General features: G+C 36.4%; 2 protein-coding genes across 11 annotated transcripts in view; one reads left to right on the top strand and one right to left on the bottom strand.

The window, feature by feature from the left end:
• The window catches only part of LOC122575995, a 57,669-nt gene that overhangs the window by 15,290 nt on the left and 19,541 nt on the right, over positions 1–22,838 (bottom strand). Inside the window, exon 1 of one of the 2 annotated variants that reach the window (XR_006319612.1) lies at positions 3–115. The exons of the other annotated variant lie outside the window; for it this stretch is intronic. The gene's annotated coding sequence lies outside the window, so the exon portion shown is untranslated. Of the gene's footprint in view, positions 1–2; positions 116–22,838 lie in introns of those variants that run through there. 2 annotated transcript variants of the gene reach the window in all.
• LOC122575996 lies at positions 109–21,896 on the top strand. Of its 9 annotated transcripts, XR_006319614.1 has the most exons (7): positions 222–650; positions 2,443–2,613; positions 8,754–8,876; positions 17,369–17,616; positions 17,687–17,749; positions 21,510–21,557; positions 21,638–21,896. XR_006319614.1 is itself a non-coding variant. In XM_043745644.1 (3 exons), exons 1-3 carry the CDS (start codon positions 1,891–1,893, stop codon positions 8,803–8,805), a joined length of 348 nt encoding a protein of 115 aa, XP_043601579.1. In that variant the 5' UTR covers positions 1,805–1,890; the 3' UTR covers positions 8,806–10,121. The 9 variants fall into 9 exon arrangements, 1 of the variants encoding a protein (XP_043601579.1); XR_006319616.1 differs by lacking the exons at positions 17,369–17,616; positions 17,687–17,749; positions 21,510–21,557; positions 21,638–21,896 and adding exons at positions 10,171–10,698; positions 10,780–12,416 and having other exon boundaries at positions 109–650; XR_006319617.1 differs by lacking the exons at positions 17,369–17,616; positions 17,687–17,749; positions 21,510–21,557; positions 21,638–21,896 and adding an exon at positions 7,697–7,872 and having other exon boundaries at positions 289–650; positions 8,754–10,121.

Below are 22,838 nucleotides of genomic sequence, written 5' to 3'. Positions count from 1 at the left end.
ACGTGTATAAGCAATCGGATCTCTCAACATTTCTCGGTATAGCATACGACTGGGAAACGAAACGCAATTCGATGGTACTGCCGACTCAAACGAACAACGGATAGTCGCGTTTTTCTCGACGGTTAGTGCCATAGTATAGAACCGTTTCGTCTCGTTGCAGTCCAGTAATTCGATGAATTTCGAGTATGAGAGGTACGTCGTAGCCGGGCGAGCCCTCAATTAAGCGAAACGGTTCGTCGGCCATGAGGATGCGGCCTGATGTTCGTGCGGACGAGAAGCAGTCGTAGCAGAGAATCTGCCCCAAGCTGCTGCGCTCAACCTTTCTATCTTCCTCGTTTCCCCTTCTCGATCTACCCATCTATTCGTGTATCTATCCCGTTCTCTCTTCCCGGGTGTCTTAAATTAGAATTTCAGGTGAGTCGTTCTGAAATCCGATTCGACGACTCTACATGCGACAGCGCGGAGCGGGGATTCGTAATCGATCGCAGCTCGAGCTGCGTCGAAAGTGAGAGAAACGCAGAAAGTTGCTGAAAGTGGCCGGATAAAAAGGGCGACAGAGACGGCGAAAGGGGCAGAAAGTTAGAGAAACGGAGTACGGAAGGATTTGTAGATGGCAAAAGAAAGAGCGAGATAGAGAAGATAACGAGTAGGTAAGCAGAGATATAACGATTGAAGGAGAGTGGCAGGGCCAAAAACAGAGATGTCGCCGGTAGTGGTTGTCGTGACTAGCTGACTGTTGCACCAGTATTACTACACTGGTTTTAGTTTTCAGGTGCGTCGTTCCCGAGCGTGTCGTCCTGTAATGCTCGCAATAATCATTTAACATTCACCTGTGCATATGTATCAGCAGGTGTCCAAAAGTATTTGCAGATGCTTGCGATACTTTTATCGGAGATGTGTGATTGCGTTTAGATTCAGTTTCAGCGCTAGATTCTCAATTTGCAGAACCGGTTCTTTCGTGCTAAACTACCGAAAGCTTCAATTTCGCAAGTTTCAATTTATTACGTACAGTTAATAACACTTTTGAAAAGAAATTCTTATCGCTTAAAAAGATGAAAATATAACCTAACATCTAGTTGAATGTACGATTCATCTAGAATCTTTTCCTAAATCGTCGTTTATTTAAACAACGATCGAAAATAACATTATCGTTGTTCTCCGCTCTGTAAGATAGATGAAACGCAAGCGAAATAAAACTCCATGTCTCGCAAAACGGTGAATAGTCTTAAACGTCAAATATTTGGTGAGCGAATGCGCGCGATTATGTCACCGCGTTCTAAGTCGACTCAAGATTCTTATTTGCCCCGCTATCTTTTTCTATTTCGTCTTTGCCGACACGGCGCGTCTTCGCTCTGACAACCCGCTGTCCTACATAGACTCCATCTCTTTCATTCCCGCTACTTGTTTCTCTTCTTCTCTATTTTAGGTTTTACTCTTCTGTAGTTCTCCCATCCCACATTTCATTTCCCCCTCCTTTCTTTTCGTCCTGCTATTCTCTTTTTATACCTTACTTTCCATTCCTATCTTTCTTTAACTTCTTTCTAATTCCTTCTGTTCGGCCTTTTTATACTTTCCCGTTTATTTTCTCTCTTTCGTCTTTTTCTCTTCTCTCATTCCATTTCCCCCTATTACCTCTTAATATCTCTTTTTGCCTTTCTTCTCGATTCCTGATTGTCTTCCGTTTCCTTCTTTGATCTCTCGTTGCGGAAGCAAAAGTCGATCCTTGAAAGTCATCCTTGACTTACTGTCGAACTTGCTCCTTTATTGACTCGTTAATGTTGCAATTTTTGTATTCCAACAAAAGTCAGCCACCGCTCGATTTATCTTGAGACATCTAACGTGGTTGACAACGTAAGTAGTCTGTTCACAACTATTGGTTTCTCATGTGCCATGCCATTTACCGTCAACGAACGAGGTTCAAAGAGAAGTTCGCCTTGGCCTGGGAAAATAGAGAGCGGGCTGCCTGTACGCGACACTTCGTTCTCGCAAAGGATATTGAGATGGAACGTTATCCAGTAAGAGATCCAATGAGTAATCACGAAACGTTACTGTCTAATTTTCTTAAATCATCGGCATAGTTATAAAAATAAGGCTGATCACGAACGGATAAAGGTAATCCGTAAGGAACAGTATAATTGAATTTTGCAATTTTGCTAAGAGTTGTTGGATTATTTTGATGCCACTTATAATATGTGATAAATATACTGATCTAAATAAAAGTTATTGCTTTCATGTGTTGAAATTTACGTTTGAAATTTAGCTCTTTGCGACGGGTGTAAAACGTAAAACCTTTCTAATACTAAATTGGATACATATGTTTTATTAAACGCTCAAAATGCGCATACATATCGATTCTACTTCTAATATTATGACGAACAACTACTATTGTATGTAACACATGTATATAATAATGTTTGCTTAACTGCCACGGTTTTTGTCCAGGTTTTTAAACCCCGGGTTGAAAAAACGAGAGTTGGAAAAATGGACGTTACGTATTGCATGTGAACAATCACACGAGGTACGGCCGTCAAATTCGATGTCCATGCTACGTCGACGAGGGATGACAAACGCTAGAACGCCCGTTGAACTTTCGATACGCATGTTGTATTCCATGTATGTACGTAATTGTAGGCGTTTGATCGAACGAATTAATGTCCAGTTTTGATGAAATAACGTACAACGTTTCTTTCTATTTTGCCAAAGTATTAGTCAAACGTAACCAAGATACGCGAACGTGACTAAAAATAGTAGCGTGGCTATTACAATACAATTACAATAGTATTTCTTCGTCGAGAAGTCGCTGTGATCTTCGATTAAATATCTATTTGGTTTTATCTAGAATTTAATATATTCATATTTGATTTTTACGAGCGTTTTTATTTTATTTTCCTATGTTACGAACGTTCGTTCTATTTTTCTAAGGAAGAACTCCGACTCTTAGCTTCTATTTAGCAAATGACTTTCTGTATAGCTTTGTACGTCTTAATTACACGAAAACTGGAGACAAATCGGTAATCCAATTCCGATCTGACGGTTAAAGTAAAGGGGGAAACAAATTCTGCGCTTTAATGTTGACAGGAAAGCGAATCACAGTCGGAGTTTGAGTTTCCTCGGAATTGCACCGTTTTTTAATTCCCTCGTGCTCGTGCTTCATCGTCGTAGGAACAACCTAAAGGCCACATGGCGGGATCAACCGATCGGTTTACTTAATTTCCGAGCGTAACTTTAGAACGAAATTGAAGTCGCCGCGTCACGTGGTCGAGCTGGAATTTAAAATATGCTTGGGTCGTCTTGCTTGAGAGCCTTTGAGATTTTCGGTGATTGAAACTGACGAGCGTTGCTCGGACACGGCGTATCGTATGATCGAATAACGTGGTAGATCGAGTGTGTGTCAATCGACACGTTGCTGCACATTGTGTCGATATTTGCTCTTCTTTCGACGTGACCGTTTGTGTATGATGTTACATTCATTGATTGCATTTTAAACGTGTTTCCACGAAAAGCACACTGAAAAAGTGAATAAGAGGGCTGTTTGTTTTGTAATCAATCTCTCTGTATTTATATCTTTTTTGTGGCTGCTCGATTTCCTTTGTAGAAAAAATTCAGCGAATATATGTTTGAAAATTTCAGATTTATTTGATAATTTAATCGTCTCTGTAAAAATATAAACGTAGAACGAGTAGAGCAATATTAATCAGGATTGGAATTCAATCGGAAATTATTGATCTACTTTTCAAATTACACAATTAATTTCGCAGCCAAATATCGTTTATTCAATTTTCCGAACACACGACTGCATTCTCATATTATTAGACTTGTACGCGAATGATTCGAATTTGCGAATTGTTCAACCAGTTCGACGCGTTACGAAAAATTAAAACACTTTAACACTGTATATCTTGCGCTCTTGAACTTTGAACATTGAATTTCAAACTTTATTTTCAACCTTGATCTTATTAGCTTGCAGTAAACCAATTTTTATTGCGGCATAAACGGCTCTATGAGCCATGAGCGTTTGAAGCTAACGGGAGAATAACGTGTAAACAGTCCACATATTCTGTAAACGAGCAGACATCTTTTTCTTTAAATCGATACTTATATACATCTCATAGGCGGCTGTATACGACATTTCAATTTTTGTTCAATTTTTATTCCCCTTGTACTTTCCTCCTGCTTTGTCGTTTCAACATAAGATGCGTACCTTTTTACGTACTCGTCGGCATCAAACCTGTCGGAAACGTTTGCGTTCACCTGAAGCATTGCGTCTCGTATATCTCGTAGAATGCTTTTTTCGAGTCTCGCAATTCTCCTAGCGACTTCCTTGCACACGCATGAAGTATAACAATTCTACAAGAATTTGCTGAAAGACGTTGAAATCGTTCGACCAAAATGGCACATTTTCAAGGAACACATTTTCGAGGTTTCAATAAAAGCTTCGAGTGTGTCAACGTTCACATTTCTTTCGGCGTAATGTATTTGATATAGAAATGAAATTCTATTAAGTCAGGCTATAGCTTGGTATGTGGACTATTTGAAACTACCTGTGGTTAAAAATAGAATTAAAAAGTTTATTGGAACTTCTTTCTGTGACGAGGAAAGTAAATCAATACGTATGTAGGTGTATGGACCGGGAAGGAATCAAAGAAATTGTGGATTTGTTAAGTTAATGTTAACGCATTTTCTAATGTCGTTACATCGATCGATAAATAGATATTTCGCCTGATAAGCGTAATGGTCGTCTTTGATCAGAAATCAAATAAGCTCCGAGATATTACACTTTTCGATAGGTATTAGTTAACTGAAGTAATCTACTTTCTTACTGCTAGCGCACTAAACTGATGATTCTGCACAATCGATAATATAAATTTATGGAAATTTGCACGCTTTTGAGATAGCATAAGTTAAATTAGAAATTCCGTTTAGAGCGTGGATATCAAAAGTTGAGTGCCTTTATAAAACCGATATCAAATTCTGCTAAATGGTGCACTAAAAAAGACATTTTACAAACCGCTTGAATCGACGTCAAAGCGTCAATTTAAAATTTAAGTGTTTTTATGACAAATTTATAGAAATCGAATGATTGATCTATAAGTTAAAATTGTCGAAAGTAAGTTAAACCAAATTTTATCATTTATTTCGAAATGTTTAGAAGTTGTGTCAAGAAAAAAAAAATTAAAATTTGTTATCGCGTATACCATATTGCTGCGATGTTGTTTTTCGCTTTAATTGTTTGCTTGAATTCAGGCGAAAAATATTTGACGGTAAAACATGGTACACTCATCGATGGTCATTAGTAATACTTATTTTGCTAGATGATTAATAGGAATCATAATGATTCTTTAATATATACCTTCGATATTTTGCGCCTTTGTGTAGTCGAATCTACTTTTTCTAAGCAATATTTATTCCTCAAACAGAAGTAGATTGAACGAAACGTTATCTATGAAATTCTTATCACTTTTCCATTAACTCGAGCAAATATTCATCTTCTTCGCTGCGCATCCAATCAAACTGCAAACAGTTCAAGCTTTGTTAATTCGTGTTTTTAGAGAACACGATATTTTCTAATTGTCCTCTATTAATGGTAATTTGAGCGCCTTGTATCGGCAAAGCAGTAGCGACGTTAAAAACGTGTTGAAGTGAACACAAGTATAGATTTATTGATTAGAAACAGTACTTAACGTGTATCGACGTATACGGAAACATACTATAAGTATCGCGTGCTTTATGAACTCATTATACTAACAAATTTTTTTTACTTCACACAGCATTAGTAATGAGCTACGAGCTCATGTACTGTTATCATGTCATGTACAGTCGATCTAAATTTTTATTATTTTTATAGCAACCTGGTTCAGTACCTCGATCAAAGAATATTTCTGTATCGATAACGCAAATCATATCGTTTCCACGAAGTTTAACGTCAGTAACGTTACTATTTACTTTGTTTTAATAATATTTCATACGTGTCCCGTTTACTTAAATACAAATTATAATAGACATCCGTTTCCTTCGTATACTTTAAAATTAGTTTGTAATTAATACGTATTGTATTATTACTAATTATAGAATTTAAAAACAAACGTAACGTTAATTATATTATATAATTGTATAACGTGAACTAACACGATTGTATAATATCTAATTTTGTTCGTAACGCGTGCAGCTTTTATTTCAAAAGAAATATTACAGCTGATGCGAACTTTCAAGTTTCGGAAACTTATCAAAATTAGTTTGTTATATCATTTCCTGTACTGATTACAAGTATATATTCACTTAATACCCGTTTTACTATTTCTTTTCTTCCTGAGCTCTAGTTAGATTGTAAACCCTATTTACGATGATGTATCGAGACGTTGACTTATGTGATATAAATCACATAAATCTGGTTAAAAGTAGATGTGTGTAATTAATACTCGTCATAATACAGAAACAACAGTTATAATTTTCGAACTTAATAGACGCGTATCATTATTCGTTATGTAGATGCGAGTTTTTATCGAATTCTGTCCATTGTATTTATTGCATTGGTTTTATTACTAACATCAATGACGTTGTTATATTCGATCTCGATACAAAGTGCACCAGAAAACAATTTATTCAACTGCAGTAACTAATGTCGACGCTTGGGTTCGAACAATAAACATTTAAATGTCGAGTAAAGTAAATTTTTTGTTTAAAAATTATATTTCTATCGGTAAATTGCTATTTATTAAATAATACCTACTACTGCTATTTATAAAATATGCACGCTCTCTGTGAGAATCTTGACACGGGGATTGCACGGAAAATTGAACATTTTTTAGACCAACCACGGTTTGCTAAACGCTAAATACGTTTGGAGCGCAGCATTGAAATTTCGCACGGACAAATATGAAATTAATTTCATAAGATGTATATTGGAGGAATATTCGTTTAATTAATTCTTAGTAATACTAAGGGAGCAAAGGGTAGACATATTTTTCTCTGAATTACTTAAATTAATTAAATTAATATATAAAAATACGGGAATGCAAATCTTTGTTTTCGAAGACAATAATGCACGTGATACGAGACAAATAAATACAAATAAAATGGTCAAAGCGAGTTTAATTTAATTGTTATTTCAGTATGCCACGGTTCATAAGTCGCTAGCTGTATTAATCGATAATTTTAATACAGTTATGCATAATTTAGTTCCATAAAGTCAGAAACAGGCATCCTTTGTACCTGTATTGACGCTTTGAACGGTTCGCGTGCTGTAAGCGGGTATCGTATTGGTTCCTATACCAGGTGTTTCAGGATAAATGTGATCTAAGATAATTCCTAAATTAATTAATGATTCTATGGTATAGTAAGGAACATTTTGTTTGTCCTAAGAATCTATAATAGGATAAAAATTATGTTTCTTAAAATATTTGAAATTTTCTTGTACGGAACTACAGAAAATGTCTATTCAGCGATACATACTTTTTAACCAAATGCGAACAGTAAACGCGTTTATTATATTCCATTTTTTTTTTTTTTTTTTTTTACAACACGTAATCGTGTTAATACTTTTGCCTTCAATCCAAGAATATTTATGAATTTAGTTGGTTGTTGTTTGCGGAACATGCATTAATACCGCCAAAACACATCGAAATCAAATAATACGCGCATGTAGAAGCGTAGAGAGCTTATAACAAAGTATATGTTTCTTGATTGTTTCGTTCCACAGATTGAAATTTAACTAAGAGAGTAGATGTTCGTGCTATGGAAAACGGCATGCGATTCGAGTACTTATTGGATGTTCAATAATAATATCTCTAAAGCAAGAGTCTGCTACGAAAAGTCATACAGATGAATCCATTAGCAGTCCTCGGATAAAAGTTACAAACTCGTCCTCCACCCTTCGTAAGACTACAACTCTTTATCTTTATTAAGATATCTTTTAAAACTTGTAACAACGACTAATGGCATTATTATCTGCTGTTTTACACATCTATTAAATTAATAAAAGATGAAGAGTGAAGTAGCTTCAAGAATTTCTTTGTAAAAACTTGGGCATTAATTATTCTGAAAATTTCAACACAGGAATTTACAATTCTAAAAATTCTGTAAAAAATTTCCTGAATTCTAGCAGAAAAATTAAAGTCCCATGACAAATTTCGATATTCTGACGCAAAAGCTCCGAAACGTTTTCGAAGTACCAAATTTATCTTCGGACATCTCGTAGAACATGATGTCAACGAGTTTTTCGCTTTTGCGAGAAAGGAGGGAAAGTTCGCGCGAACAAGGTGTTTCATGTCCATTTTCTACTTTCGTCCCACGTTACCGAGCCTATCAACCATTTATAAAAAATGATAAGGAAGAACGGCAGGCCCGGTCAGATACAAATTACCGGTGTGTTGCGTCAAGTTAGATGGAAACTAGCCTTGGGAATTGAGGGAGGCGCACAGGGAAATCGCTATACACCTTTTACCTCCATCCACTGCATCCTCCTTACTAAACATTTATCTTCTCTGTGCGTGTCCCTGACCTTTCTAGCTTTTCTGTAATAGGACTAGCGTAACGTTGGTCAAGAACTGCAAGTTACTCCAATCTCCTTAGCGAGTGTGTACATTCTGCTGTCAAATTCATTAGGACGCAAAGCAGATACTCGATCGAAACATTGTTTCACGCCACTGCGACGATTCTCCTTTTCGCTTAGCGTCCAATAAGTTTTAGCGTGCGTTTGATAAAATTTCATAAAGATATACCGTTTCAAATATCGTTCAATTGTTCTTCTTTTCCAGCTCTGCCCCGAAGAAGAGGAACGTTCACGAAAGTCGTCAAGAACGGAAGTAGTCGCGACGGTACGACGCGCAACGTACCGACGACACTGACTATTGAAACCCGAAGAATAACAAACATGTCAGGTATACGAGTTATACAAAGTGTATAGAAATTATACGTCACGATTATTTATGATATACTTATCATGTATGGCCTGGGTTACGAAGATGCATTAAACAAGAAGGAATCGTAAATGTTATCGTAAAAAAATATTTAATATTTTTCACCGTTTTTACGTCGAGTTTAGTCAGCAAATGAGAATTTCTTAAATTTATAAACTTACATAAGTACATATTTACTTAGAAAATGAAACGAATATCTAATCTTCTAATTTTCTATCACTAATTTCGTTATAACAAAATTCAATATTATCGATACCCGAAGCAACGCGAAACAATAAGATAAATCTAATATCTTCTCCGCGAAATAACGCGTACTATTCTTTCTAACAACTCTCCGACGAGAAAACTTCTGAACGGAACGTTGCCGCGAAAAGCAACCAACACGAAGATCCTTAACGGTGGATAGTTAAAAAGTCAGGGGGTAAGATAAGATCAAAATAGTAACGCGTGCCGTCGTAACGGAACTACACTCGGCCAACTTTACCCACTGATACTATAACAGAGAGGAAAGTAGGGTGCACCCTTGGGTTTCACCGTTATATTCTCTATCTCTCCTACTTGTTCCTCCCATCTTCCTCTTCTCCAAGTAAGCTTCATCGGTTCGTTCCAGTAGTATAGCCTTTCTCTCGCACCCTGTAGCCTCGTCTCTCTGTGTCCTTGCGCTCTTGTGCACGGTGTTTACGAGGGTCGAAGATTCGCGACGTAACACCTGGGGCTTATGATTCTGGGCATTATTGCCCGAGTAAATTAACCGTGCGATATTGTTCCCCTTGCTCGACGTCTTCGAGTCTGCCTGACAAATTCCTCTTATACACCTTCAGATTGCAAACTTTTCGATTTCGGCCGCTGCATCCGCGTCGAATTTTAACGAGGCGTACGCTGCTCGGAATTACGATCGCGTTCCGTAACGGAGATACCAGTACCGAATTTACCATTCGATCCATCGACTTTCCACGATCGATTTCGCCCGAAGGAATACGCTTCACAATTTCCTTGTATTATGCAAATATTAATTATTAACAATTTTACAGTTTTCCGGGGGCGAAACGTTTTTGCCCTCGCAGGCTTTTGCTTCGATCGAAAGAAGTGAGAGGCTGTGAAATCGATTTCTCCACATTGTTTTCCTTTTTTTTATTTATTTATTTATTTATTTATTTATTTTTTTTTTTTGATGTATTACGCGTTATGTTAAGAACTATTACTCCAAGCGCAATTTTGATTGCCAAGTTTATATTTCTGTATGTATTTATTACAGCTTTTATAGAAGATTAAAAGAGTTGAGAAATAGCTGAGACATTCATAGATTAAAAATGTGGAAACAATGTTATGGTATAGTATATTATAATCTATCGCGACTAAAACAAAATATGTAAAATTCAACGTATTAACAATGATTAAGAGAATTAATGATAACCGTGACGTTCCACGAGTTCCATAATTTACGCACTCACGGAAACGTAGGTATATGCGAGGTCTGAGTATAGTCGAAAGCGTATCGATTGTCGTTCCCATGAAATTAATTTCCTGCTCGGGAGGATGTTCGAAAGGCTCTCCGGAGGACTGTATATAGGCACTGGTACGAGCTCTGCAAGCACTCAAGTTCACCGTCTAGTTCGCGGTTGAACCGGTAAAGTCGGTGTCTTACGACTTCAGGTTGAACCCTCCACTGGGGCGAGGTAAAAGGCGGACCGTAGAAACCAGGAAGGGCATAATTGAGTACACTTTATTCGTTTGTTGCACGCTGTGGTTACCGTGCGATATGAAATGGTACAGGAGATTTCAGGTGAACGGAGATTTCAGCCAATTCGCTCGACTCTGTGACAACAATTCATCCCTTACCAAATAAATTCTGTTGTTCTTTAAGGAGGACAGATCGAATAAATTATTGAATTATGCCAAGTGATGTTGATCATACGAGAAGATCAATGTTATTCCGCAGGAAATAGCAATCATAAATCAATCATTGTTCTGATATAGAACAGAATTTCTAGAATAGAATTCTGAATAGAATTTCTGTTATAATAAGAATTCTATTATAAAGCTGGGTTACTGGCTATCTTGATCCAATACGTTGTTTCAGTATTTTGGCTAGTAAAATTATTCTCTTATAATATTTATTTTGTTATTTTTCAAGTTGAACCGAAATATCTTCCTCACTCATATCCTATCTTAATTTTCGATCAAATAAAACATATAACGTTTCATATCTTACACGAAATATTTCAATTTATATTCATTACTGTGCGCGACTATATCATCGAATCTTTTATCTTCGCTAACGTATGATTTAACAAATTCGAATGCTTTAATGTATTAATCACACGAATAAAAGGTTTTCTAACGATTATGCTACTATCGTAGCCTGCTTCGTTGATTACATATTACATATCGTTGAACTACTTTTATAGTATAATTAACTTCCATCATACCTGGCAATCATAGGGCACTTGTTTGCGGACTGCGTCTAATTGTTCCGTATGTTTTCAGGTCTGAGTAGAGCCAGTTTCACTGTACGTCTTAAGAACATATACTTGGTGTACAAAATTTCTTTGTCGTTCTTTTACTACGAACAGTAAGAAAGATGCAAAAATTTTGTTCCATAACCGATACAATTGATAAAACTTTCTCTTATGAAATGAGAAATATTCATGATGTCCAACGGAATACTTCCTTCTGAATTATTCGCAAACTCTCGTACAACTTATACACGTTCAGCTCCTCGATCATTTTGAAAAGAAAGTTCGTAGACAGGTGGCAGAAGCAGGATCGTCTTTCACTCTCTTCGTTTCATTAAATGCTTCTCAAGCGATTTAGCAGAACGAGTATCTAAAGGTATTTCCGGATGATTCTGCTAGGCTGGTTATACACTCTTAAACCTAAGTGGCTCACTTTTCTCCACTTCTCTTCCGACGTGACATCGTCGAGTCGCTCCCCTTTTGTAAACCATTCGAATCCTTGGTAAACCTCGTACACCAACTTTCGTAGATTCCGCGCTATTATTCACGCCAAGGATACGTGGATGAAGTCGTGGCCGGATGGTGTGAGCTATTAAATCTCGACTTTCGATAAGTTTCACGCAAGATTAATGATACGAAAGCGTCGGTCCTATCGCTCGTAGATATTTATAGAAATGTAAACAATTACTAACTCTAAATTCATTATTATTATTAAACTAAACTTCTCACGATAGAACAGTTTACAAATTTGTTTGGTCTCACGCTCTTTTCTATTTTTAGAACTCTCGTTTTATTTTTTTAAACATACACTGTTTCATATATCAATACCGCAAATTATACATTTAAAATATGTAGCGAAGCCTTCGAGGTCATCGCGCGAGACGCTGGAATGCTGGAGGTCAAGCGAAACAGTGTAGATACTTTTAGCAACAGAGAGCGACTATTTTCGAGAATATATATTTGGTGTTTATCCTTTCGATGACAATATTATCAATAATCGTTAACAGTGGCCGCAGCACAGTGTATCTTTCTCTGCCTCTTGTTGTTCGAAGGTACAGCGTACTCACGGTATCCACAAACAATGTCGCCACCCTGGCTCGGACACCTCTTATGGCTTACGTGGCCGGATTACGCTTGCACCGTGCGACTAGTGCTTTTATACCCTCTCTAATAATTTTTTCCTCTAGTGCAGCGTCATTACTTAGTTAAATATCGCCACTTTGCGATTTCTTGCGAATTTCTTATTTAATTCATTTTTCGAATTTCTCATTTAACGTGGCGTGCGTGGTTATCGATTATTATTCAATAGTAGTAGTGTAAACCATAGAATTTGCAAAACGAAGGATAATAATTAACGTTTGAATTCCTCATAGCGAGTAAGAAATTAACATAAGATTTGTACAGATCTCGGAAAGACGACCAAAAGAGCGTGGTATTATATTTAAACGTTTCCCAAGTCTAGACTAATTTGATGAACGATCCTGTTTTCTGCGAAACATTATCAGTATGTTCCATGACTAAATGGAAGAACAAATTTCATAATACTGTGATACTGCAATTAAAATGCACAGTGGGTTATCGCATTGTCAAGGATACGCCATTACTTTTTTGCAACCGTCCTACACTATTATTTGAGACACATTCTGCGGTCATGTGAACAAACATCTATCCCCGGTTGATCGTTAAGATAAGCGTTAAGATAATTTAACTAGCAAAGCAGTTCTTTCGAGGTTAATAAGAAGCACACGTTTGCCCTCGTATTACAACGTTCCTCAATACGATAATGTTTTGTTCCTTCCTGTATAACTGCTGTTATAATTGTACTTGCGTAACAGCGTCGAGCGATGGTTACTTGCAGGGTAACAACTGCTGTGCATGAACATACAACTGTTATTGTTCCCGCCTGTTGCTAAACTTTCGTCAGATTAACTTTTGCCGTAAAATCTAAGCCACAAAATCTGCTCGTTTCATGGTTTAGTAAAAGACAAATATAAATACACGTTATTCGCGACTAGCTTTATCGCAGACTTTGATTTCCCATTCTAATCTTTTCTATTTATTAATTTAGGTAAAAAGTTGCAGTACTTTCTACTTAGGGGAAAATGAAAAAAGCGATGTGATCTGAACATTCGCGAACAATTGTATAAAGAAAATAATATTAAATTTTATTCAAATTGTTTTTCATAACGGATATATCCAGCAAGGTAACGTAAAAAATGGTATTTGATTACAAAAAATATTCGATGCTCGGATCTATAAAACTGATAGGCAAAAGGAAAGAAATGTCAGCCGCGTCTCTTGCGCCACACGGTCACGCGCATGCGTACGAGCAATTTTGAGAACGGATTTTATAATATTTTTCGAATCACCGTGATGTACGATGCGTCGCGTCGGCGCGAAACACGATTTATTCGTTTTCATTATTCGAAAAATCCACGTTTCGAAAAGCTGCGTCCTCTCATGGACGTTATTCGTAAACCGATTAAACGGAATATTTACACGGACAGTCGAAGATGCGAATATTCCTTTTTAATGCGGATCGAATGCCGCGGTGAGAACATAGCGCGCAAAATCGAATGATAATTTCGAAACGTAATGGAAAATTTTCGATTTCGCCACTCGAAATTGATTTCGAATTTTAATTTCGTTTCGTGTAGTTCCGTCTGGTAATTTTTGATATAGAAAATTATGCGCCCTGAGTTTTGACATGCGTTATTGTTTTTTATCTGTTCCCGTTGGTCGAAAGATTAACGTCATCTGGCAAATATTTGCAGGACAGAATGCGAAATACGTTATATGAATTCACGTTTTCTGTGTTCGTCTATTTTTCTCACAGACTGGAACGGAACTTGACGTATCGTCTATCAAGAATTAAGAGCGATTCGTTTCCAATATACGGTCCAGGAGATTCCATTTTATGGTTTCTCGATTATTCCATTTTCTATTATCCCAGACTTTCATTATCCGATTTATTAAGGGTATACGTACTATATGACGCATTTTCAGATCGCATATTAAATGGTACTGTCTATTAACAGATACTATATAATGCCATATGATATTCTATACTGTACTATGCTATACTATACAACGTTCTCTGGTAACAAATACGAAGATCTGCAATTTTTGTTAATTTCAGCACAGCCTTAAAAAATAAATTTCTCCTTTTTTGTTACGTCAGCTTGCATTTACGTCTTAATTATACGCTTAAATTACAGTAGGATGTAAAAGAATCCAAATTGAAGGAAATCTCGTTCCAACAATTCGTTACCTCGGTGACTCGACAACTTAACTTATACCAAAGATGTACTTGTTCTGAAGTTGAATTCGCTTGTTACGAAATTGTACAGGGGTCGACTTAACTCGCTCTGAAATTCTACTTATTTCAAACTGGTGCTAACTGTTTGCTGAAAAGTTAAGAAAAAGTTAAACATTTTCAGCTTTATGTAAATTGAAAATTACTAGACTGATTGTAGATTTGCGACGAAATTTCTGAAGCCTGTTAGACGGAAAGTACTTGTTGATAGTTATTAGAGATTCTGATTAATCGAACGGGTATTAAACGGCAATTAACTGTTTTTCTATCTAAAGCGCTATTGTACAAACGATAATTTCCAGGCGTATTCCTTGCGAGAGGATAAAATTTAATAATACTTACAAATATTAAAACTATAGTTGCATTATGTACCTCATGAACAGTAATAAACCATTTGAGATGATTTTCAAAAGAAAAAAACTTTAGAAATCTAAAATTAACCTTCAGATGTACCTACGTATTTATCGTTTCACGAAAATGGTACAATCGAACTGCATTTATCCCAACTCCATTTGCCCGGACCCCATTTATCCAAAGTCCATCTATTGAAATGAAATTTTAGTTCATGCCCGATTTACTGAACTCTCTCCGATCTCCTATTATCCGAACGACTGACAAACGTCATTCCAGTAAAAACGCAAACAGCGAATCAATGGATTAAGAAAGATATCGCAAACAACATAAGTTAACCAATAATCGCATATAATATTATTACATATTTTTGTCTAAGCGTTAACATCAAGGTGTACAAAGGATACGGATAACAGAAACAGTTTCATAGTTGAAACTAATTTAAACAATTTTTCAATGTTATCGTACAAGGAATTGTGATAAATAAAGTTGTTGAAACTCGCACCTATTCTTTGTGCATGTGTTATATAACAACTAATAAAAGTCAAGCACACTGGTTTATGTATTCCAGCTATGCTTCCTAGAAATTTGATTCTACGGCTGAATGAATGTTGCTCTTGTAAGTTGCGGTATGCTGCGCGCTTTGAAACAAAAACTAATTTCAGCATAAAAAACTTGGAAGGGAGGTTCCTGGTTTTATACGACAAATTTAATACGCACGTTTGCAGCCAGAAATTTAGTTTCGCTCCCATGAGCTTTGCAGTCAGGTTTTATCGCTGTTTATAAAAGAGACAAACGTCTGAATTGCGTTATTTCCAAAATACTTACATCAGGAGCCAAACATATCGATAATTGCTTTTCTAAAAATATAAAATTTATTCCCAAGTGAAGGAACAATTTTTACGACATTTACTTCGAGTTTAAACGTTGCTGGTCCGTGTTATGCTTACAGGTATTATACGTGCTAATTTTTACTAATCGATTCTTTTGATAATTCGAAGAATTCCGTAGAAATAAAACAGGGCAGTCTTTGTATAAGATTTCACATACCAAATACAAATAATATAGATATTGGATCGATCGAGATTCGCTAACTAAATAGATCTAAGATTTGTTCGAACAGATTTGACGTTTTCTTACCCTATAATTTCGAGCAAAGTGATTCAATTTGAAACTGGAAGATGTTTCCTGTGTTCGTTTACAATTCGCGATAGGAGTATGTCGCGCTACGGCCCCGTAGGAGTTGTTATAAGTTGCAGACAATTTTAGCGTAGCCTACGACCAATCCTTCTACACGGCGGCAAAAGAAGCGAAAAGGTGCGAAGAGAACGGCAAGGAAGATGAACGTCGTAACAGAGACAAATAGAGAAACGAGAGCAGCAGTAAACAAAGAGCAGTGGAATAAAAATACGGGGGAGAATAATACGGGGTAAGAGAAGTGGTCACAAAATAGGAGAAAATCGTCTGCGACTTATGACCCACCCACTATGCCGTAGCTACGAAGCATAACTGTACAGTGTTACGCAAGAATAATATCCAGTATAACTGTCATAAGTTATAGGTAGCTATTCTTCGTTTCTTCTATCGCGTTTCCTGTTAGTGGAAATAAATGGAATTGCGAAGAACGGATATCAGATTACAAGTATAGACACAAGTATATGAAGAGATGATATATAGGATGAAGGCATTGAAATATAGATACTACAATCAGAAGTGGAGGATGAACCTATCTAATCCTTTCACTTCTATATATATATATACGTATATATATATATATATATGTATTATGGATCAAGCAAGTAGATACGTTCTATGACAGTATAGACATAACGATTGCAAGTATTGTTTAACATATAATCCAAGCAAGAGCTAGTAACCGGATATTGCGAGTGGAAGAGCTAGACTAATCAAAAATGTCTTATTTATCGATTAACGCTAAATTATTATATAACATACCATTGTAGTGCAAAACACTGTAATTATAAGCGCGAAACAATCTCTAAGCTACAGCGATCATTCCTCCACTGTAATAAGATTTCACATAAATCGCGTTTGAAACCAATATGAATCAGTATCATGATTGAAATTTGAATCAGTGAACTGGAACGAATATTGCTGATTAATCGAACTAAACATCCCATCTCCACATATACATAATACATATATGTGAATACAAGTCCAATAATTTTGATTACTTTGAATATCTTCGGTATTTTTAAATATATATATATACACACACGAGAAAACTTTATTTATACGAATTACATTGAATGGAAATAGGTATGCCAATAATATTTACGGATATATCTGCGATGTTTAATATTTTACAGCGAAGAATATATTTTAACGAAGACACATCTTGTATAAGAATTACGATGCTACAGACGTACGTCGTTGGCACCTTCTTCGCTTTGAAGAATTCACAATATCATCGTCCACAAGTATCTTCTCTCCCAGACCTCAAACAATATACTACTCATAAAACTCGAATAACTAGGAATGCCTAAACTTGGACACACTTTTTTACGATGTTTCGCGTGTAACGTATTGTCATATACGATTGGATGATGGAAACAAGGTAAAACATACGATATACGCGGTGATAATGCTTGCATAAGTACTGGATGATAACTATACATCTCGTTTAGAAAGTTACATAACAGGAAGGTGTAACTTTGAGCTGTACATTGACTCTCAATCTACTTGTGTCGGTAAGTGACTACGAATTCTGAATTTTGCTTGCTATTGTATTATGGAACAAAGTCCAATTATAGTTTCCCATTTCCAAAGATCAAGTAAATATTCCTATTAACAATCAAAAGCGTGGTTTCCAATTTACTACGTTAAATGTTATCTTAACTATAACGCTGTACAATAAGCGATGAACAAACTGCAGAACATTATCTGCGATTTACGATAATATTCGAAAGCATCCGCACAGCGTGATACGATATGCCAGTAGCGGTGCGTTGACATAAATACTAATACCGTTCGACCAATACGCCGGATGTCAACCGGAATTACGTCTCAGTCCATACGTTAACTGATGAAAAAGTTTTAATACCGTCGCCCAACTCCCAACGGTACACTATATTTCCATGAACTTATTGTCGAGCCGCGAAACTCAGCTTTTTGCGGGACACGTGTTGCCTGATGTATTCTAGCGGCTCGAAAACTTATTTGCCCCGGAGACTACGCGCCATATTTCATAATGCGTCGGTATATTCCCGGTAGGTCGTAACGTCGCGTTGCCCTAGAATCAAAATAAAGACGACCATCCGCTGACGTATTCCCTTCCTGCTCCGCGACGCGATTTTTTCATCGGATCAATATACAGTGCGTAACGTTCCAGAGTGTCCAGAACCATATACTTCTAACTTTTAACAAGCGCGACTTGCACGTATCTGCCGTGTTAAGTGAAAAGGGTGTGTCTGTAAATTTCGATACTTGAGGCCATTGCTATCAAGTAGCACAGAAAATAGTTTATCTATATACATGTTAAATAAGACAGTCGTATCTGCATCGAAACTGAAGATGTAACAGTTTATATCTCGGACTATGCGAAATCGATGTCTGCTCGTTAAATACTAAGTCATTTTTTCCAAAACCATCTTCTGATCGGACACGCGTATTTAAACTTACACGGCGGGTATATCGTTCGTACGAAAATCAAGCAAAGTCATACGTCTTATTGCCAACGAATGATTGATAATTCAGGTTGAAGTGTTATGTTCACATTCGACAGTTCGTATCGCTTATCTCTACGATAAGGATTGTTTAATAATAGTTTTGGAGTTTACAGGAGAGCGCGAGTTATGTTATTCATTAATATCGACAGTGGAGAACAAACGCGTTGTTTTGGTTGACGTTATCAGTAATAATTCGGATACACGGTCGAAACCGCTTTACAGGCAAATATTTTCGATATTTTACATTTTTTCATTGTTTATATATAGATGATGGTTTTCACGGTGGTTAATAATGGTTGTGACAACAGATCAGGATCTCATACGAATATTTAGAGTCGGCCGATAAATTTAGTTCGTAGAAGTTACCTAACGGAGGATACTTCTGAAATATACGTCATCGATCGTCAGATTTACACGTTTCTCTTTCCTCTTCTTTGTTTTTTTCTTCCAAAAAAATGAAAATGGCTCTCAAAAGTCAGTACAAGATCCGGTAGAAATTTCATACATGTATATTTTATGGAAATCGACGTGCCAACTATCTTAAGACGTAGATACCGAATGTTAAATCAAAATTTACTATTTGCAAGAGAAGTTTTATCGGAAGCTGAACTTGCTGGAAGATAGATTACAGGAAGGTAAACTCGAAAGTATGAGTGGTAAGTGCATCGCGGCAAGAATGAGATCGAAAGTAAAAGTAATGTTGGGAGAAAGTCGATAGTGGCAAGAGTAAAAGTACGAAATATTCGATTGCCGATCGAAGAGCGAATAAACAAATAGTTAAAACTACTTAGATTTTATTTGTATTTACCATTACGTAAAGTAGAATAACATTTATAACCAGAAGAAAAACTAAATTCAACTAAATTCATTTGTTATTCCAATGCCATTGCAATTCCTAACAATTCGTAGTACATTTTCACAATAAACATCATCATTATTATAATAGGTAGGTTCCTGAGGATATTACCCGCAGTATATCATCTCCTTTCCTTACGATTATTTATTTTACCATGCCATTCAACGCTCGCGAGTTATCGGTTGCTTACATTATGAAAATAGAAAGCGAATCATGATATTTCGCTTTTATTAATTACATCTGCCACCGATCGTACGTTTCCGTGCATAAATGTGCGATTTAGTAGGCGTGTATACTTCCCACAATGTGTTACCACATCGGTTCGCGGTTACTCCGCATATTCACACACCATGAACCAAAATTTGAGTCGCGTGTACGAGAATCTCTCTCGTACGAGTGAAAGCTGCAGGTGGATGAGGGAAACGACCGAATATAATTCTGTCGAGCGATAAGCGGACGCGTAAGTCTTCGTTTGAATAAATTCGCGCATTCTCACGCGGATAATTAATCCGTAATCCACTAACGGATATTAATTGTCCTTCGCTATTTAATTTCCGCGATACAAGCACGATAGAGAAAGGCATTTTTGATTACCAATATATGAACATCGAAATATTAACTGGAACTGTGTATTCCGAACTGTCTAAATATTATCAATCGTTACTTCGAATTATTTTATCTTCTTACAAAGGAATTTAAACAGGAGCTTCTACCATTTTAGAGAGAATCTCTGTTGGCAGCGAATGCCAGAACAAATTGATATATCTCGCAAAGTTGTTCCTTTTCTTTCTATACTAAAAACGAGAATTTGACGGAATATAATGCTGCGAATGAAAAAAACATTGATATAAATAAATTAAAACGGAGACATTTATTACGGGATAAATTAATATATGCGCGTGTAGACGTCTATAAAGTACGCTGGTGTACCTTCAGAATCCACTTCATGCAAGACGTACATTGAAGCATAATGTTGTCTGAACAGGTTTTTTGCATTAACGCGATATATAGAATACGAAATATTTATTGACATTCATGTAACATATTGCGTCGACATTTTACATTTTCGTCATGTAATTTTTTATATTTTTCAATGGGCATAGAAAATGTGTCTCGCAGTTTCCATTAAAATATTATACATCATCCTGTTACTGAAATATCTTTCGTTCGGACGTCCGTGATCACCGGTTTTATCGATCGATTAATCGTCGTTGACGCAAATTACTCGTAACCATATAAATCTCAGGAACTACAGAATGAAATAAATCGATTCTTTTCGATACAGTTTTGCATTGATTTACGACAAATCTTAACTTACCACTGGTCTTAACTTTAATATTTTAATATCTCCTCGATGAATCGTACGTTCGTCGATTACGAAACCGATTTAGATTCTATTCAACTAATTGTCTGCAATTTTTTAGGATTCGTCGATTTATGTTTTATCAATCAAGGACAATCAAGGGCATTGCGTTAATGTATATTTCTTTTTTGTTTATCCACTGTAAAAAAAAAACGCGTCCATCGTGATTCAATTTATGTCGAATCGTATCGGAAATTGAAATTGAATACGAACAATCTGGAATTTGCGTTTTGTTATGAGATTACAATAATACTGTTCGATTGTGAAAAATGCAATTAACTTCTCCCGTTTTCGATGATTGAATTTTTAGGGATATAATAATCATCCAAATTAATTTGTAACGCAGCATATCGATAGAAAAATATTTTTACGGATATACTAATTTACGATATCGAAAAATGCTAAGAAAATACCTGCCTATTGGAGAACTATGCGTTACGTGTGTACGTGATTCGTTTGAAACTATCTATTAAATAAAGCCAAGTTGCGCGATTTCCCTTACAAACGACAAGTTAGGAATAAAGAAGAAGAAGGAACAATTATGCGACACTTTGCGTTTGCAGTAAACACATAGGCGATTCAAGAAATTTTTGTTCGGATCCACGGAAAGGGTAAGTTCTAACTTTTGAAATTACTTTCCTTTTCGCGACATATTCCGTTTTCGAATGTACTTCTTCAATCTCTTTCGCAGCTTTCCAATCCTTATTTCAAGAAAAGCATTGCCTTGTGATAAAGTCAACGGTCGCTCCATTCGTCGGGAAAGTTTCGTTGAATTCCTTTCTCCAACCAACAACAACTTCCTAAAAATGAGGAACAAACAATAATTTTCTCGCCCCTCTCTGCTTCCCCTTCTCTCTGTCCAAGAAGCGGAACCGTGTGTACGCAGTGATTAAGAGTTTCAAGCGGAAGTTTTCGCCGGCTTTCTTTGATGTTACATCTAAAGTTATTACACGCTGCTACCAAGTACGCAGCGTGAAACTTATGTTGTTACTCGCAGTACACTTTATAGAATAAAATGCATACTGTGTATATAAAAGGGCAAACAACTGTATAAGAGGTTAGTCACGAGGACCCAAACACCTAATGATATCTTTGTTGAATTGATCGAAGATAGAGGAAAATGTTACAAAAATCCTGGCGTTTCTGGTTGAAATAAGTGTTTCGTGTGAAAAAAAATCTTACAATTTCCCATCGTGGTTTAAAATCGTGAATACAACTGTCGTATTAAAGTGTCTTTTACCTAGTTTAACAAGCAGCGACAATTACGCTATGGCTACAACTTGACATTTCTTTTTTCCCCAAATCGTTGTCGCATTTCCCGTGCGTTGTTCTGACGCATTCTTTTAATTAGTGTGAAAGCTACGGCCGCAACGAGATACAGGTATGAAATTTTAGCAAACATGAAATTCAAATGAAGTCGTCTCGGAGAATTTTACAAACCACGCCGATCGCGGCGAGGCAGCGTCGTCGAGCCAGATTATAGAAGACGAAGAGGTAAAAATAATTTACATAGGTTTATTCGCTACTCTGTTGTTTCATTCGCTTAATGGTCTGCAAATGCATTATTTATTTTAGAAGATTATTATTAGCCCTTTACGCCTTTCCTTCTTTTTTCCATTCCTTTTTATTCCCCTATCCCCGAACGATCAGGCTAACGATAAGCCAGTTGATCTGGCAGAATTATCTAGAAGCAAGTAATTTGTTAGAAGATTACGTCTCAGCACGCTCTATTAAACTCAGTTGGCTGATTCGTTTGATGCCTGACTAAAACAGTTTGATTATGCCGTATATATTAGGCTTTCCAGCTCTTTTGTGAAAGACAGGACAAGCGCGATCATCGCTCTTCTTTCGGAATAAGAACGAATTTGGATTTGAATTGGACGTGAATGTAG

This window comes from Bombus pyrosoma, linkage group LG15 (assembly GCF_014825855.1).
Source record: "Bombus pyrosoma isolate SC7728 linkage group LG15, ASM1482585v1, whole genome shotgun sequence".
Taxonomy (NCBI): Eukaryota; Metazoa; Arthropoda; class Insecta; order Hymenoptera; family Apidae; genus Bombus; species Bombus pyrosoma.
The sequence above is the reverse complement of the archived record's forward strand: the minus strand, read 5'-3'. Positions and strand labels throughout refer to the sequence as shown.